Consider the following 18,919-nt stretch of genomic DNA (forward strand, 5'->3'; position numbering starts at 1 on the left):
TGGAGACATGAACAAGCATCTCCAGTTCACTTTTGGAGACGATAGTTCTAAGTTTGGCAATATTTCTTAAATAAAAAAAGTAGGAGTGGGTCACAGGCTTTATATGAGGCTCAAAAGACAGATTGGTCAAACATTTACCTAAGATTCTGAGAAGTGGCTTTTATTGAGGATGTAAAAGGACCCAGGTGTTGACTAAATTGGGTCTTGATACGATCTCGAGCAATAATTAGACACTAAAATGAAAATCTTAGCATCTGCTATTTCCTGATATTTGGACAGCACACATGATGGAAAGTATGATTTCAGGTGATGTGCACATGAATGATTTGTTTTCTCTGCAGGTGAAGGTAGAAAGTGTGTGTGATGTGGATGTGAATTCAGAAGCATGGATCAGTGTGAGGACAGAAAGGAGGGAGTCCCTCCCTCTAAAACCACTCTGTGTGGGGAACATGAGAGCCAGACCAAAGCTCAGAGGTGAGATGACCATCTGTAACTGTCCATGACTCTTCTCCATGTCACAGCGCAGCACTCACATCACTGCTCCATCATTATTCACAGGAACCAATCTGGACCTCCACCCAGCTGTGTGTCCTTAAAGAGTGACTGGTCCAAAGTAGAACCCATTAATTTTAAAGTCCATCTTCCATCTGCTGCAGAGAGGTGAGCTGTTAGTAACATGAACTCTTTGAGAGCAGATGTCACTGCCTGATGTTGTTGGATATAAAGTGCAGTCATTCCCTCAATCACATTTACACTTTCTCTTTAAGTGGACATGAAACACTGCATGCATAAAGGCTAATATACATCATGGAGCTCTGCTCTAAAACACAGTGGTAGATTTAACTCTTTAGCTTTAGAGCATGTTTAGTGCCATCTTGTCCCAAATGTAACATCCCAAAGTTGGATGGTTGGCTTCTGCTAATGAACATGCTTTACTTTAGTTTTGCTAAATAGTGACAGAGTTAATAACTCAGAAGAATATACACCAAAACTACAAACCAGTCTAAGGGGATCACTGTTTTACTGGCCCTGGCTGCAACAATAACTTTATGTTAAAAACAACGATATATTTGTCCACTTTCATTTGTTTTTCACTTAGTTATTGGTTCTGTTAGTACTTAGCTAACATACATTTATGTAAATCTGTTGGCAGCAACAAACCTAGTGACATGTTCTGTTACAATATGACGATTAACTAAACTAATTTTCCTAAATCCAGATTCTTAGATGGTGATAAATCTCTAAGAGTATTTATAGTTTCTGTACTGTTATCACTACGTGTTGGATACATTGTGTATGTTAACGCAGGTCAACAGCAAGACAAACTCAATTTTCATGAGCCAGGAAACTACAATTCTTTACAGTTGTGGCTTGAATAGCTCGATGAAACAGAGTGAAAATAAAAATACACACAAGAAAATAAAATATGCTTTAGCTCTTTGAAATAAATACACCAAAATAAATGGCGTGTGTGATAGAAAACATGCATGAAAGCTAGTCTTAGCTGATACTAATGATAAACAGTCATTTTAGCAATCCTTTCATATGCAATTGAGATCACTAGCAACAATGCTGTGTTAATAAACCGCGCTTCAAGCAAAACCGGCAAATTCCTGGTACAAAGACATCACAAAACAATCTCTAAATCTGCTCTTAAAAAACATATAAAGCAAACAAGAAGATTCAATAAACTTACAGCCATTGCTTTCGAAGGTGTAAGTAAAGATTCAGAACACAGGAGGTGAAGTTTAAACATGGATAGTCAAGTTTTATGTACAATGTTTTTTTCCAACTGACTGTGCCTTCTGCTTCCCAGGCTGCATTGCAACCACAGATTCCAAAATAAGATACAGATGCTGACTGTATAGAAAAAAAATATATATTTTTAACTAAATCACTCTCTTTTTTAACATAAATAATTGCAGATGAAATATGACATTTTTATCACTAAATTATTATGAGCCATTTTTAACCTTTTACTTGGGACAGAACACGCCCTGTCTGGCATCACTGATGCCATTACTACTTTTTATCAGTCACTTCAGTTTCTAAGTGCATAACAACATCTGAAATGGAAGGGAAGTAAGTCTTTGAGACTCCCTAGGATGATGTCCGCAATTCGACCTTTCTGACTTTCCCGTTGCTGCTTGGAAAGGTGGCTGTCATGATGCCTATTGTCCATTCATTTCTGGGTTCTTGATTTTGTTCCAACAACACAATGTCTCCTGGCTGAAGATTGCTTGTTTCATGCCACTTGCCCCTTGATTGGAGGGTGCTGAGATATTTTTTTTCTCCAGCGACTCCAGAATCCATTGGCAAGTGCCTGCACTTGTTTACCATTGGTTATTAAGCAAGTCTTTTCCACAAGAGAAGGAACGTGCTGATTTTGGGTCAATATCAAACAGCAGGAATGGTGAGGAAGGGTCTGTTAGGCCATTAGGGTACAAAGCACCTCATGTGTCAGGTGGGTGTGTTTGTTTTACAAGAACGTAGAATCCAATATTCGCTGAGTTAACCCAATCATCCTTTCCCAGACACCCCCCATGTGGGAGGCATGTGGGTAGTTGAACTCCCATCTGCAACCGCTGGCGTGGAGACAATTGACATCCCAAGCTCCACACTTGCTGCAATGAAGTTTGTGCCCCTGTCTGATCACATTTGTTTTGCTGGGCCTCTTATTGCGAACAATCTGCCCATTGCATTTATGCAGTTGCAAGTGTCCATAGATTAAATGACATCTATGTGTACACCTCTTGTAGTCATACATATAAAGTATCACCTACATCTCACTTTGTGCTGTACCACCGCATATGCATCGAGTGACCTCTGACTATGGGTCGAACATACAAAAATGGAGGGCATGTTTCGAGTCTTTCAAGCGGGAGATCTAACATTTTTTGAGTCTCTAGTTTTCCTCTGAGTTTCTTGCATGTTACACAGCGGTGGATAATGGATTGGACCAGTCTTTTGCAGCCTACAATCCACAGTCGAGCTTGCGTAACCACACTTTTTGTGAGCTGCCTTTCTTGATGCACTTCTTAGCATGATAGTGCAGGACAAGCAACTTTGACACGTGATGCTTGGAAGAATTTTGGATTCTTTAATGTTGTCTCCAATGAAGCATGCTGTAGGTGACCTCTAACTTTGATGAGGCCTTTAACCATATAGGGGTCAAGGGCTATAATGGGGCTAGAGCTGTGGGTGGTTTAATTAGCTTGGAGAGAGGCATATTCGTCAGGAAAAGCGTCCTTTTGAACAGACTGGAAAACGAGGTTACTGGGAGGCATCCATCTCCTCTGGAGTGCGTGGTTCTCTGCATTTATGCCACCTCCTACATGCATAATTTGATGAGTTGCTTGATAAGTGAGAACGAATGTGGTGAATTAAGAAGGCAATGACATGTACCAGTGAAGTTCAGTTTGAGAACCACTGGAAGCAGTTTGGTGTGAGTCCAACTGTTTGGTTTGACATAGTCACTTGGTGGCTCAACAGTTTTCTCCTCTACGTAGATTTTTGTGAGTACAGGTGGGGAGGAAGTTAGTCCAGATTTCCTTGGAGTAAATAAAGTCGCCTTTGTTGTCAGTTTGACTTGAGGTGTTCCATCTTCAGCCGGATGTGACCGTAGCTGGGTTTGATGTTGTACATACTTTATAGTTTTCTTTCTGACAACTTGTGATGGGACTGAGCTTTTTACGCTTTCTCCCTTTTGTTGCTCAACATCTGCAGCAGCTTCTAGAACCTCTGCTCTTGCCTTAGCGGCTGCAGCTTTTTTTTTTCTCCAACATCTGTAACTACCGTTCCAGATTTGCTTATTGCTTTTTAATTTCCAATTGTCTCTTACTATATTGCATAAAATCTTATATTATTAAACAAATTTTTGTTTAGTATGGAAATCAGGCCTCTCTCCTCCTGCAGAGAGGTAATGTGTGTGTAAATGTTGTTATGACTCAGGGTTTGTGAATAAATTGTCCATCATGTTTAATGTCAGCTCAGCTTTTTTTCACACTCATTTCTGTGTTCATATGTGAAGCGGTGTGTGTGTGTGTGTTGGAGTGTTTCCACAATCACATCAGTCAGAGTGTAAAGAATGTATGTTGTAGGACGTGTTTCTGTATTGAAGAGGTGGAGTGTCTGTAGGACTCCAGCTGCTCCAGCAGGTGCCTCCTTTGTGGTTTGCTTCAAACACAGCGTAGAGAGGAACTTACACTCAAGTGTTTCTTCAGGTGTTGCTGGATGGGGGAGGACAAATACTTTTGTGAGCGTAACTCCACGTGAGCGCTGCTTTGATGTCTGGCTGGAATTTTATGTTTTTTTCCAGACAGAGAACTAGTTTTCATAACAGGTGATATGTGTTTTTAATTCAATTCAGTTTTATTTATATAGTGGCAAATCACAACAACAGTCACCTCAATGCACGTTATACTGTAGGGTAGATCCTACAATAATTCATTTTTGTCTGTTGTTTTTTTTAAGTGAAGATTTATCCATAAATTGAGAAGTATGATGAACAGTACAAGATTGAACTGTAGTTTAAGTAAACTGTGTACTAACAGGGAACAGGAACAACCAGTGAGTGGCAGACAGCTGATGACAGGAGGAAGTAAAAGCAAGACATGAAAGAAAACCAGCCTTCAAAGTAAAACAGGAAATAAATAACAGAACCTATAGAGGCTAAGCCTACGCTTGAAGCCACTGAGGTGGTCGTTAATGAGGGTGATGCGATGTCACTGGTGTGTATAAACTAATTAAACAGTCCAATAACTCCAGCAGTACTTATCTTGTCCTTTTTGGTCTTTATTTCAATATCATCTTAACATAACAGCGCAGCGGTCACATACTGTTTGCCTTCTTACAATTAATGACACACCTGACGCCGATTACGTGCGTCTATCTTAAATACCTTTACATGGACAAAACAGAAAAAGGTGACCTCTAGCAGCCACATAAGGTATTAACCCAAAAATGGCTCCTATAGAACCTTTCACTGACCCAGGAAGAAAAACAACTGAGTTCCACATAAAAGCAGAGCACACCAAATACACTAACACAAAAATTTGAGACGGGGGCACTGATGGATTAAACATGAAAGAAATTACCTCAAAATAGGAAGTTAAGTTTAATGAAAACCATCACCAACAAAGCAACCTCATCACACACCAAAAACTACACAGAAATTGGACAGAAAAATGAACAAGACATTTAAAAAACACAACAAACCTAAAGTTAAAATACTAGAATCATGATAAAATGGGAAAAAAAATCTAAATCAATATGCACAGAAATCTTAATGAAAATGAAAAATGATGACTTGTTTTATGTATACTGATGGGATACACTGCACACCAACTGCACAAAGCATCTATGTGTACTTTAATTTCTGTGTGTCTTTCTGTGAACAGAATCAATGTGATCTAACTCTTCATGATTTCTCCACAGAGTGGACCAGGAGAGCTCAGAGGTTCCCAGTGGTCAGTCTGCCCAGCAGCATCAAACACACCTGGACTCCATATTTATGGTCTGTAAATGTACAACAACTACTTGTACATGTATTCTGTTCATAGTCATCTCCATACTGCTCTTTATAGACCAGTGGATTGTCAGTATGTCCAACATGGATCTGATGTTTGGGTCATTCTTAAAGTATTCTGTTCCAGGTGCTGGAGAACGAAATCATCACTTTTGTGAAGAACGAGCTGAAAAAGATGCAAAAGGTTCTGAGTCCAGATTACCCAGAATGTTTAGAGAGTCAGAGGAAGGATGATGAACAGAGGAGCAGCAGAGAGGCATTTGTTAAGATCACACTGGACTTTATGAGGAGAATGAAGCAGGAGGAACTGGCTGACCGTCTGCAGAGCAGTAAGAGGATTTCTAAAGGATTTTAACTGCTGAATAAATGGGACATTGAGTAATGTCATAACAGAAGGACTGATACATGTGTTCAATGACTCACTTTTTAGTGAATTAAGATTGAATTGGCATTTGATAAAACATGAATTTATATTATACATTTTGTTCTTTATTTTTCTTCCCATTCAGAACAGCTTTCTGATATTGGTCAACAGAAACTTAAAACTACTCTGAAGAAGAAGTTCCAGTGTGTGTTTGAGGGGATCGCTAAAGCAGGAAACCCAACCCTTCTGAATCAGATCTACACAGAGCTCTACATCACAGAGGGAGCGACTGCAGAGGTCAATGATGAACATGAGATCAGACAGATTGAAGCAGCATCCAGGAAACCAGACAGACCAGAAATGATAATCAAACAAGAAGACATCTTTAAAGCCTCACCTGGAAGAGCTGAACCAATCAGAACAGTGCTGACAAAGGGAGTGGCTGGCATTGGGAAAACAGTCTTAACACAGAAATACACCTTGGACTGGGCTGAAGAAAAAGCCAACCAGGACATCCAGTTCATATTTCCATTCACTTTCAGAGAGCTGAATGTGCTGAAAGAGGAAACGTTCAGCTTGGTGGAACTTGTTCATCGCTTCTTTACTGAAACCAAAGAAGCAGGAATCTGCAGCTTTGAAGACTTCCAGGTTGTGTTCATCTTTGATGGTCTGGATGAGTGTCGACTTCCTCTGGACTTCACCAACACTACAATCCTAACTGACCCTACAACGTCCACCTCAGTGGATGTGCTGCTGATAAACCTCATCAGGGGGAAACTGCTTCCCTCTGCTTGCCTCTGGATAACCACACGACCTGCAGCAGCCAATCAGATCCCTGCTGACTGTGTTGATATGGTGACAGAGGTCAGTGGGTTCACTGACCCACAGAAGGAGGAGTACTTCAGGAAGAGATTCAGAGATAAGGAGCAGGCCAGCAGGATCATCTCCCACATCAAGGCATCACAAAGCCTCCACATCATGTGCCACATCCCAGTCTTCTGCTGGATCACTGCTACAGTTCTGGAGGATGTGCTGAATCTGCTGCCCAAGACCCTGACTGACATGTACATCCACTTCCTGGTGGTTCAGGCCAAAGTGAAGGGCAAGTATGATGAAGGAGCTGAGACAGATACACACTGGAGTCTAGAGAGCAGGAAGATGATTGAGTCTCTGGGAAAACTGGCTTTTGATCAGCTGCAGAAAGGAAACCTGATCTTCTATGAATCAGACCTGACAGAGAGTGGCATCGATATCGGAGCAGCCTCAGTGTACTCAGGAGTGTTCACACAGATCTTTAAAGAGGAGAGAGGACTGTACCAGGACAAGGTGTACTGCTTCATCCATCTGAGTGTTCAGGAGTTTCTGGCTGCTCTTCATGTCCATCTGTCCTTCATCAACTCTGGACTCAATCTGCTGGAACAAACAACCTCCTGGTGGCCAACTTTAAGTAAACCAAACCTACCATCTCTCCACCAGAGTGCTGTGAACAAGGCCTTACAGAGTGCAAATGGACACCTGGACTTGTTCCTCCGCTTCCTCCTTGGTCTTTCACTGCAGACCAATCAGACTCTCATACAAGGTCTGGTGACACAGACAGGAAGTAGTTCACAGACCAATGAGAAAACAGTCCAGTACATCAAGAAGAAGATCAATGAGAATTTGTCTGCAGAGAAAAGCATCAATCTCTTCCACTGTCTGAATGAACTGAATGATCGTTCTCTAGTGGAGGAGATCCAGCAGTCCCTGAAATCAGGAAGTCTCTCCACAGATAAACTGTCTCCTGCTCAGTGGTCAGCTCTGGCCTTCATCTTACTGTCATCAGAAAACGATCTGGATGTGTTTGACCTGGAGAAATACTCAGCTTCAGAGGAGGCTTTTCTGCGGCTGCTGCCAGTGGTCAAAGCCTCCAACAAAGCTCTGTAAGCTATATGTCACTGTAGTGAAAGCTTCTTACCTGTGGGCTGAGAAGTGACAAAAAGTAATTTTCTCTTGTTTGCTGTCATTGTGTTTTCAGACTGCGTGATTGTAACCTCTCAGAGAAAAGCTGTGAAGTTCTGTCCTCAGCTCTCAGCTCCCCGTCCTGTAACCTGAGAGAGCTGGTCCTGAGTAACAACAACCTGAATGATACAGGACTAAATATGCTGAAGAGTTCAAACTCTACAATTATCAGGTCAGATCAAGTTATGCTTTTATTCTTTTAGAAAATGAGCAATAAGATAATTTCTTGCAGTCACACAAAGTTATTCATTTATTGGCATTTTTAACAAAAATATTAACTTTTTTAAAGTTTTTTTTTTTTTTAAATTATTGTCATTCATTATTTAGGCACATCATTGATCATAGTATCCAACAACACTGAAAATGTTGATCAAATGTAGCCATAACATCAGATACATATATTAGCAAAGTGTTGAGCAACACCGCTCTGACTAGTGGTAAAAGTATGACATTAAGACATTACTACATAAGCAAAGTATCAAAACATGTCAGGTGGTTTGGAAACAAATGATTTTTAGGTGACTGTTGTTGTGACGCTATATCAAAAATATATTAGATTTAATTGAATGATGAGAAACTCATCTTAAATAACCTCAACCTTAAAAACCTTAATAAGACTAATTTGGGCTCTGGCTGCAGTGGTGTGAATGTTTCACCCTCCACTATGGTGAAGAGAGAGCTGAACATATGTCTTTACTGATAGATCTGTCTTCAATCTCACCGGCCTTTAAAAAAAATGATAATGGATACAATGAGCAGAAATGTGCTTCCACCAAAGGGTAACTGGCCTCTGCTTTAGACATTTTTTACATGATTTTTTTGGTAGTCGTTTGTATTCTGTGTCTGCAAATAAAAACTAAAAGGTAATTCTATTAATAATAATTAAAATTATTATAGTAAATGATGTCCATTGAGTATAGGGTTTCTTGTATTCAGTCCAGGCAGCAAGGCCAGGTCTGCCTGGCATACTGCTCTATGAGGCACAATCTGATACTATGACTTTCTGGTCTTATTGTGTGTGTATTGACTCAAGTGCCTACTCAGCTTGGTGGTATTGATACCTGAAAGGGGCTTTCATGCCATCGAGAGGTAGTTGATTGGCATTTGTTTAATGGTGGTTTGCCCTTTGGGATCCTTCATGATCAGGCTTCTTCTGGTCTGTGTTAGCTATTCTGGATGGTAAATGGTCTGTATTTGTATAGCGCTCCCTAAGGACCCCAAAGCGCTTTACACATCCAGTCATCAACCCATTCACACACACATTCACACACTGGTGATGGCAGCTACATTGTAGCCACAGCCACCCTGAGGCGCACTGACAGAGGCGAGGCTGCCGGACACTGGCGCCACCGGACCCTGGATGACTACCTACTGTCTGCAGCCCACTCATTTGTCCAATACAGATGCTCTTCCTGAGACTCCTTGTTGCATGTCTGTCTTTTACAATGCTGACTGAGGATCTCAAGGCGGACCTGCGATAAACACACATAAAATGGTGGTGATGTGATGATGGAAAGCTTGAAAGCCTTACAGTTATGGGGAAAAACATGACAACACCCCATGGGAATTTCACCAAGAGAATTTATAATTCCCAAACTGTTCCAAATACCAAGAAAACAATCAGGTCTATTATACCTCAGACAGAGAGATGGTTCAGGTCATAAGAAAAATAACTTTATTAACAATTGTTTAAAACATGAAAAATGAGAGCTGTCAATCCAAGTGCACATATACAGGTAATAATTCAGAACTCTTGCTTACCAATTAATGAATGGGCTAACAAATGAAGAGAAGTCCAATGATCAGTAATTCAGACATGCTACAAGCCAGGAGTGTTTAAATAACCACAGCACATGGATGTAGATCCTACCACCAAAGCACCACCCGCCTGTTTAGTTAACAGCTTCTGGATAAAACAAACACATGTTAGTAATATTTAACATGTAACATAAAAACATTAAAAAAGACTTGCTGTATTTGACCCTACCGCGGAAATACACTGGTGATCTACAGAGATAAATGGTCTCCTTCCAGTCATGTACCACAATTACAAACCAAAGTAATTACTCAGAAACAGTGGTTTTTTTGTCCTTTTTTTGCTTTTTATTATGTTCGTTAAAATCAGAAGTATGCATACCAGGGTCTTTATCATTGCATGGACTTAGAGCTCCTGTTTAATCCTAATGTCTCTTGTACATTACAATCTGAAACATTTTTATTAACTGAACTTTATTGTTGGTGTGTTTTCCTGTTCTGATAGTCATAATTCCAGCTGCTAGGGTGTAGTGTGCAAAAGACTTTGATGTGGATTAGAGGAAGAGTACAGAGGACAAAGGTGGGATCAAGAATGCAACACAGCAGTAAAGGACAGAAACAACATTCGGGCAGCTTAAGAGAAGCAGTATATAAAAAGCTTAGCAGTGGTGAGAAAATTAAAGGGACGTACTAGCAGGAATACTGCAGTACTTCAGGAAGAGCTACAAATTGTGTGGAGTACAGATAAGAACATGAATGGAGTCAGGAAACGGCAGCAGTATCATGTATTGGGTCAAGGAGCTACTGTAACTGCAGAGGTAACCGGCCCTCACAGCTGTGTACTGATGACTCTCTCTTTAAAACTCTGCAGTTCATGCTACAACCACATCCTGATGTCTTAGCTTAGGCACACTTAAATTTTCTTCAGAAAGTTTCGCTGTCTAGTTATTGTTGAACATTGTATGAAAGCCAACAGCACTCACAGTTTAATATTTATTGTCCTCTTTTGATGGAATAGAATAAATATTGTAAAATGAATGATTTCCTGTTTGTCTTTGAGTTGTCAGTAATGTGACAGTAACTCAGAATGGAAGTAATCTTAATGACAAATACATTTTCAGACTTCAGAGGACAGAACGAGACTGAAAGGTGACTCTCAGTGAAGTCAGCTGACAGCAGAACGATTCATTGCACTAACATGATGATCAGAGTGTTTGCTGAGGAAATACACTGATCCCTTAATAGTTTCTGCATGAAATATATTCAAAAACAAACATATGGTCCATTCTATATGTGACAGAGGCAGAAATTTCTCTGTGCGCATGTGGAGAAATCTGCTGTTAAATCACAATATGAGCAGGTTTCAGGCGGCATTAAAACATGAAAACAACACTGCACTCACTTAAAGGTCAGAGGTCATGCGCAGTAACCAAACTGACACCAATTGGAGAAAAACAGCTGGCAGCAAAGGCAGGGAGGTGTCTTTTCCAGCTAAACAGAAGAGGAATAAAAAGATAATGAAGGTCAGTTTGAATCACTCATAATTCATTCAATTCAGTGGTGTACTGACAGATCCTGGATCAGTCTAAATCATCAGCAATTTGATCCACGTATGGATTGAAGTGTATTTGTGAAAATGTTGGACTGTTTCGTCATCAGTGTCTAACAGTATGTGTATGAGAGTGATGTAATGTCCATGTGTGCATGCTGACTGTGCTGGTCTGACCCCTCTCCTCCTTTCAGGGAGGGGCCTGCTGGAGTCCGATGGTTGAGACCAGGTCTGAGGAAGTGTAAGTGTGTTTTTAATGTAATTTATGAAAACAAAGCAGCACACATTCAGCCATCTTCAAACTGTCACATCACTCATTCACATCTCTGGTGTCAAGAGTCATCATCAAAGTGTCAATCAATGAACAGACGATGGATCAATAACTGCAGTTGGATTGTGTTTGTTCTCTCCATCAGATTCCTGTCAACTCACAATCGACACAAACACAGTACACACAAACCTCAAACTGTCTGACAACAACAGGAAGGTGACACGTGTGGAGGAGGTTCAGTCATATCCTGATCATCCAGACAGATTTGATGTTCATCCTCAGCTGCTGTGTACAAATGGTCTGACTGGTCGCTGTTACTGGGAGGTCGAGTGGAGAGGAAGGGTTGATATATCAGTGAGTTACAGAGGAATCAGAAGGAAAGGAAACAGTACTGACTGTATGTTTGGATTTAATGATCAGTCCTGGAGTCTCTGCTGCTCTGATGATGGTCCTCAAATTGCCAAACACAATCATATGGAAACATCCATCATCTCCTCCTCCTCCTCCTCTGTCTCTAACAGAGTAGCAGTGTATGTGGACTGTCCTGCTGGCACTCTGTCTTTCTACAGAGTCTCCTCTGACATTCTGATTGAGCTCCACACCTTCAAAACCACATTCACTGAACCTCTTTATCCTGGATTTACACTCCAGGCTTCTTTAAAGGGATCAGAAGTTCAATATGGTTCAGTGTGTCTGTGGTGAGTTGAGTGTAAAGAGTATCCTCTAGTTAGAGAAACGCTCTGACTGTTGAATAGATAGTTGAGTGTGTACGTCTCTTTCACCCAGAAACATATTTTCAGATTCATGGATTCAGTCAGATGATGTTTTAAACTGTTCTAAATGATTCCTTGTAAACGTGTAATCCTCTTCAGTCCTTTAAAGATGGAAGCTATGATCATTCCAGGATGTTTTTTTTCTATTTTTGCCATTTAAAGCTTCACAGTGAATATCAATATTGTTATATATAATAGTGAATGATAGCTTAAGATTTTAGATGTGTAGACAGTGTAGAAGCTTCAAGGTGAAGAAACACTAAGTCCGATGATAAAATGGGCACTTAGGACCACTTGAGACAAAACAATATCTGGCATCTTAATCAGGGTTTCATTTAACAGTCACTAAGACAACAGGCTATTAGGTGAGAGGTAAGGGAATAGCAAAAATCATTTAGTACATGTGTAGTAGGAGACTTTGTAGTAGGAGACTGTTGGTGCTTCAGGCTGGGACCAGCCTGAAGCACCAACAAAGGGAGAATTAAGTTAAAACAATGATTCTCATCAGTTTTCACCAGTCAGATAGATGTGTCTCTCTGTTTCTCTGAAGCTCTGTTCACAACCAGCTCCTCTGCATTTTCAACAAGTCTAAGCTCTTTAAAAATAATCCAAATGTTTGATTTCTCTTTCTTAATGTGATTTTTCCAAACTCTCCACGTGTTCTTACTGTTTCACTCATTTGAAAATGTTTCAGCCAAAGAAGCTGAAAATAGTGGCTCAATTGTTTTTTTAATGCAGTTATAACCAGAATATGAGTGTATTCAGGGGTCACAGTGCTTGTGTCTTATCTAATAAGCAGCAAATGCTTTAATCCTAGTCTTATGTTTTTCCCATGTTGAATAACAACATGGTGCAGGGTGTTGGTAACAGCTTGGTTATAAAACTCGTAGAAACATGTAAGTATGTGTGTAGCACAGAGCACTGCATATGTTGTCTATCACTGTTGTCAATCTAGTTGGCATGAAATAAAAATAATAAAAATCATAAGCTGAACTTTAAACATCGTGGGTGTTTATTTTGTTTAGCACTTACAGCCGATCTCGGGTCACTTTTTTCAAACATCCCTGCTGTTCTCCATATGTCCTGTAGGTGGCCTCAGTGTGTTTCTCATTGCTCCCAGTCAGCTGATGTCCTCCAGCAGAGCAGCAGTTCCCTGATCTTTCATGGCTTCCTGTGATGTTAGTAAAATGTCCACAAAAAGCAGTCATTTGCAGTCACTTGCGTTCACATCCTACAGAGAAGACAGATCAAACTCTGAAACTGGAAACTTTCCTGTTTTTAAACACGCATTTGAAATTTGATGGCAGTGAGACGTTTGAAACGAGCAGGGAAACTGGAAAAGTTGCTGAGGTGTCACAAACAGCTCACAGCCAGTGAGCTCTGCTCTCTGTAGCCTCCAGGCTGTTTCACCTTTCATCTCATCCGTCAAATCAAAATGTTAACAGAGTCAAATTTAGTTTGAAAGTCAAAACAAAGAATTACCAAATTTACATTTTAATGAATGAAATGACTTTAATAAAGTCTTTCAACTGTTTTCTTCTTTATACTTGTAGTAGGAATTCCTTTTTTTTTTTGACAAACAAAACATCCAACAAGTTCAGCCACTGCTGATGGTTGGTTGTCAAGCTGCACACAGTAGAAGACAAACGAAGAGAAAACCGTAGCATGAGCCAATATATATTCAACTGGTGTGGAGTGTGGACTGAAATGGCAAAAAATAAAAATCCTCTCAAACAAATGAGTCTACCTTAAAAACCAAAATATGGCCTGATAACTTTCACATCCACTTTCACTTCCATATCGCCAAGCTTTTTGATCAATTGACTTCTTTCAGCATCATATTTTTGACAATGCAATAAAGCATGTTCTATTGTTTCCTGTCCTCTACTGCATGTGTAGAGGACAGGAACCCATATCCTTGTTTGTTTGTTCAATTGTTTGAAATTTTTTCTCTTTTTCCCAGCAGGGTTAGAAAATAGTTCTTGTTGGATGATCTTGACAATGTCCTTATAGACTTGCCCAGTAATGCACAGAGATACACAGTTGCAGTTTCTAGAGTGGACTTATGTATCTTTTAAAAAATAAATCTTTATTTAAAAAATTACAAAACACAAACGCTGTATGCAACTCTCGCAGCTTAAGGATTACACTACAATAAATACTGTAGAAAAAATTTAATAAATACTGAACCCTAACCTGTGAACAAAGCAAAAGTAATCTAAATGTAATCAACCTACAAAAAACAAGGACGTTCTCTTATGTGAAGAATCTTTTAGAATTATTTGTTAAGAATATAAGAGTTCTAAAAGTTCCAAAAGAATCATTTATTTCTAAAATTATTTGTGCCGGTGTAAAAAACAGTTTTTCCACAAGACAGAGGACCACAGGTGTAAAACTCCCCCCCACCCCCCAATCAAACAAACTGATGTAAAACAGTTATCACTAACACTAATGGTTGACCTTTAAACTTTTATTAATATCTTTAAAACAAAATCAGCACAAACACTTTTACCAGCATAAATGTTCGACATGTTTTGTACTTGATCTGATGTTTTAGTTTTATTTTATATTTATTATTTATTTATATTTTTCTTTTAATTTAATAAATTTTATAATTTAATTTTTTTTATAATTTATATTCAATGTTAACTGTAGCTAAGCTCAAAGTATTAATGCTTTCTTATTTTAATAAATAACTTTGTCATATGCAAAACAGGGTGACAAGATATTATTTTAGGGTGGCTCCACTCCACCCCTGTAGAACCGCCCCTGCTCAGTTACTATTATATTCTGAAAGAATGATGACATTGTGGCAGACCACCAGGTGGCTCCACTCACACCCAAATTGAAGGGAAGTGCTGGGGTGGAGATTTTGGCGCTTACTGTATGTGAAGTTCTGAGAGTCAGTTAATAAAGTTGCAGTGAGACACTGAGACCTCTCCTGTCCTTATTACATACCTCCACAACATGACTAATTCTGTTAGTGACGGTGACGCCTCACACTGCCCAGACTTCTATGGCGAAGTCATTTCATTTACAGAAAATACTGCAGCACACCTGTGTGGATGTGCATTTTCAAAATCAAGTGTGGAGTCAGAGGGAGCTGCTGAAATACAGATTTCAGGAACTTATTTTAAATACTTTTTAGGTTTAAATGTGAGATCAGTTATTCCCACAAAATACCAAATCTTTAATGTGTAACCATTTAAGCGCGGATCAGCTGAACTCCACATGGTGCACATGTCTTGTGAAGCGTGGGTGTCACCCTGTCACAGTCAAGAATACTGGACTTAAAGGTGCTGAGCGTCACGCCAAACTACAAACTTCTACGTCATCGAGTGTTGGAGGTCATCGCTTAATGAAGCCACAAGCACAACATAAGGGTCTGAGCCTGAGGTCATCATGTTAGACGTCTTTATTCTTCACCTGAGCCTAAACTCACTGGGAATGAGTCTGAAAATGCTCACATACTGAATGGGTGGTGTTGAACACAGTCACTGGTTCAACATGTCAGAAAACATCAGATTAAAAAAAAGACAGAATTAGTAAACATTAGATATTAATACAAGTTTAACTTTATTAACAGTTAGAAAATGAAGTTCATTGAAAAGCTAAAGATAATAAATGAACAGTATCTGAGCAGCTTTATAAATGTTTAAAGCAACAAAACTTACATAGAGGAAACATTTAATACTGATGTAATAATAACACTGTAGTAACTATTGTTAATCAGGACTTAACTCTCTGCCTTATTTGTACTTGACTTACAGATGAATCACAAGAGGCTGGTTTGAATTCTGATCTGATTGTTCTTTATGTTTCCTGCAGGTCACCAAAACAACAAACACACAGACTTGCAAACAGTCCATTATGTCCTCTATTTCCCTCCATCCTCTGTGTGTCCTCCTGTGTGACCTGCAGGTGAGAAACAGGTGTGAGGTGTCAGCTGTCAGGTAGGTGATGAGTGAAGAACAGAACAGAATCCATTTCCTCTTCAAACTGCTGTCAGACATTATCTACTGCACTCTGATCACATCACTCAGACCAGCTGCTTTCTACAAAGTCTCATCAACAACATCTTTAGAAACAAACATCAACAACCAGGAAGCAGCTTCACCTCTGATCACACACACACTCAACTCTACTCACTCACCTGGAGGATCAACAACACTCAGTGTGATGATCCTGATGGGGTCACCATCCAGATTAGCTCTCTTCCTGCGGTTTGTTCCTGTCATGAAGACCTCACACTCGTATGTTCCAGTGTCATTAATCGTCACATCCTTCAGAATCAAAGACACGTCTCCATCCTTCATCTGTCTGTCCTTCAGATCCACCCGGTTCTTAAAAGATGGATGCTGACCATCTGGTTCAAATCGGCCATCCCGGAACAAAAGCACATATTCATCTCCGAGGTCAGCTCTGCTCCACTCTACAGCACTGATGGGGGTATTATTTGGAGCTCGACATGTCAGAGTGACGTCCGGTCCAGACTCAGCTGTGATGATTTTCTGGTCTGAAAGAGGAAACAACACAGAGCAGAGAGGTTAAAGGTCAAAGTAAAACTGTTCACTTTAACATCTGCGAGGAGTGTACACACAAACTCACACACACACACACACACACACACACACGCTGATAATAAGTGAACATAATGTGTGAGAGAAAGCAGCCTCTCATTATAAGACACTGTGAGTCTCTGCTGCCTTTATGGAGCTACAGCTGTTTGTATACACTGAACAAAAAGCTTTGTAGCTGAACAGGGCTGGATGTAATGAAATGTTCTTAGGGTGGCGTGGAAATCAAACGTAAAATCAAAGCCATTTCTTTACACATATCGCAAGGGTAACGTTGTGTAATGTGCCTTACAATGTAAACAATGATTCTGACATTTCTTTGTACAACCATTTAAAACTCAGGGGCAGATCTGCAGAGGTGGCATAGAGAGGCATGTGCCAGCCTAATATAATCCTTTGCCACACCTTAATAAACAGCAATGTCACATATAAAACTACTGTGGCACTAGAGGTGGCAAGAGATCATTTTAGGGTGGAGCATGCCACTCCATGCCACCTCTGTAGATCTGCCTCTGGCTGTATACTGACTCCTGAAACTACAACACATCACACTGACACACACATTACACTTCTTTGTCTCTGTGCTGCAGTTCATTAGAGCTCTCCCATGCCCATGCTGCCATCACACAAGTATTGGGGTCATAATTACTAGTTACATTACTTCTGTATTACTCTATTACATGGCATGAGTTACATCACCACATTGCCAGTCAACAGACTTCAGACTAACCAAAACTTTATAGTTATTCTTTATCTGATATCCAGATGTGTATCTGATACATCCACAGTATATTTCTATACGACTGTTACTCGTATAACTTTCTCCTCAGCTGATCATTCACACACACAAACACACACACACACACACAGTCATAACTTTTTTCTACGCCTCAGTGCTTTCTCAGATTTGCACACTCTCAAGCTCTGATCAAGAACAACTCAGGGTCAGTGTCCTGAGTTGAAAAATACTTGTCTTTGGCACGCAGACTACAGGAGCCAGTGATCGATCACCTGATTTTCCAGTTGGTAAATGAGCCTCTCTACCAACTGAGGCACTAATTAACAATTGCCATGCACCATGCATTAAATGACTACAGGCCTGTCTCCCTGACATCTGTGGTCATGACATGTTTTGAAAGACTCATGTTGAGACACATAAAGGACATCAGAGCCCCTGCTGGACGCCCCGCAGGTTCACTACTGAGGAAACAGGTCAGCTGAGGATGCAATTCATCCTGCATCACCTCAACCAACCAGGGACATACACTAGGATGTTCATGGCTCAGGTTACTGACACAGATCCTCAGCACCGGCTAAATAAGCCTAACACAAAGAACCAAGCAAGCTCTATCCAGAAAGAAAATAAATAAATACAGGTCATTTAAAAATGAACTGCTCATTTTTTTCCATTTTAGAAAAATATTCTTTGTTTCATCAGTCGATTTGTGTTTCTGTGTGTTGTGTGTGCAGTTAATGAGTGAGTTTGTGTCTGGACACCTTCAGAGGAGGGTGTGGTGGCTGCAGTCAAGAGAAACGAGCATGTCAGCATCCTGAAGTTTGCCCTGTTCTTTGATGCAAAGTTGTTGTGCTGCTAAAAATAAGACACAATCGTGATGTAGACGTTAATTAATTAATTATTATTAATAATAATTCACTGTCTAACCTAAAATCATAAACTCATGTATACTTTATTGATCCCCCTGGGGGAATTCCTCTCTGCATTTATCCCATTCACTCAGTGAAGAGGTGGGCAGCCATTGGGCACCCAGGGAGCAGTGTGTAAGGACGGTACCTTGCTCAGGGGCACCTCAGGGTAGCTTTTCAGGGGAATAGAACCCCTGACCTTCTGATCACGGGGCCACCACTCTACCTACTGAGCTATCCCCACCCTATATTTAGCCACTCATGAAAAAAGCTTTTATTTATGTTGTTTCACTTTCAAGTCTGAAATATGTTACATGTTGAAATTAATCTGATCTCCACCTCATGCCCTCCTTGTAAAATAAGACGGCTGCAGTCCGCCTGCTTTATAATTTAAAAGTTAACAGTTATGTGTGGATGATTTTATTATAATCGAATTGTTTGAAATACTCGTTGAACCGTTG

General features: G+C 40.1%; 3 protein-coding genes across 3 annotated transcripts in view; 1 reads left to right on the top strand and 2 right to left on the bottom strand.

The window, feature by feature from the left end:
• Positions 1-18,919, bottom strand: part of LOC148103465 (Fc receptor-like protein 5) — a 72,984-nt gene that overhangs the window by 37,247 nt on the left and 16,818 nt on the right. The window lies entirely within an intron of this gene.
• The window catches only part of LOC102797332 (V-set and immunoglobulin domain-containing protein 2-like), a 53,078-nt gene that overhangs the window by 30,502 nt on the left and 3,657 nt on the right, over positions 1-18,919 (bottom strand). Inside the window, exons 3-4 of the mRNA XM_087839482.1 lie at positions 18,312-18,405; positions 16,391-16,753 (exon numbers count right to left, since the gene is read on the bottom strand). Coding sequence (XP_087695608.1) covers positions 16,391-16,753; positions 18,312-18,405 — 457 coding nt within the window. The remainder of the gene's footprint in view (positions 1-16,390; positions 16,754-18,311; positions 18,406-18,919) is intronic.
• On the top strand, positions 386-8,092 carry LOC102798710 (protein NLRC3-like). The gene is made up of 6 exons (XM_087838692.1): positions 386-474; positions 559-660; positions 5,437-5,515; positions 5,655-5,856; positions 6,037-7,810; positions 7,906-8,092. The coding sequence occupies exons 1-6, from the start codon at positions 386-388 to the stop codon at positions 8,090-8,092; spliced, it is 2,433 nt and encodes an 810-aa protein (XP_087694818.1).

Source organism: Neolamprologus brichardi, chromosome 3 (assembly GCF_056152115.1).
Source record: "Neolamprologus brichardi isolate AB-2024 chromosome 3, ASM5615211v1, whole genome shotgun sequence".
NCBI lineage: Eukaryota > Metazoa > Chordata > Actinopteri > Cichliformes > Cichlidae > Neolamprologus > Neolamprologus brichardi.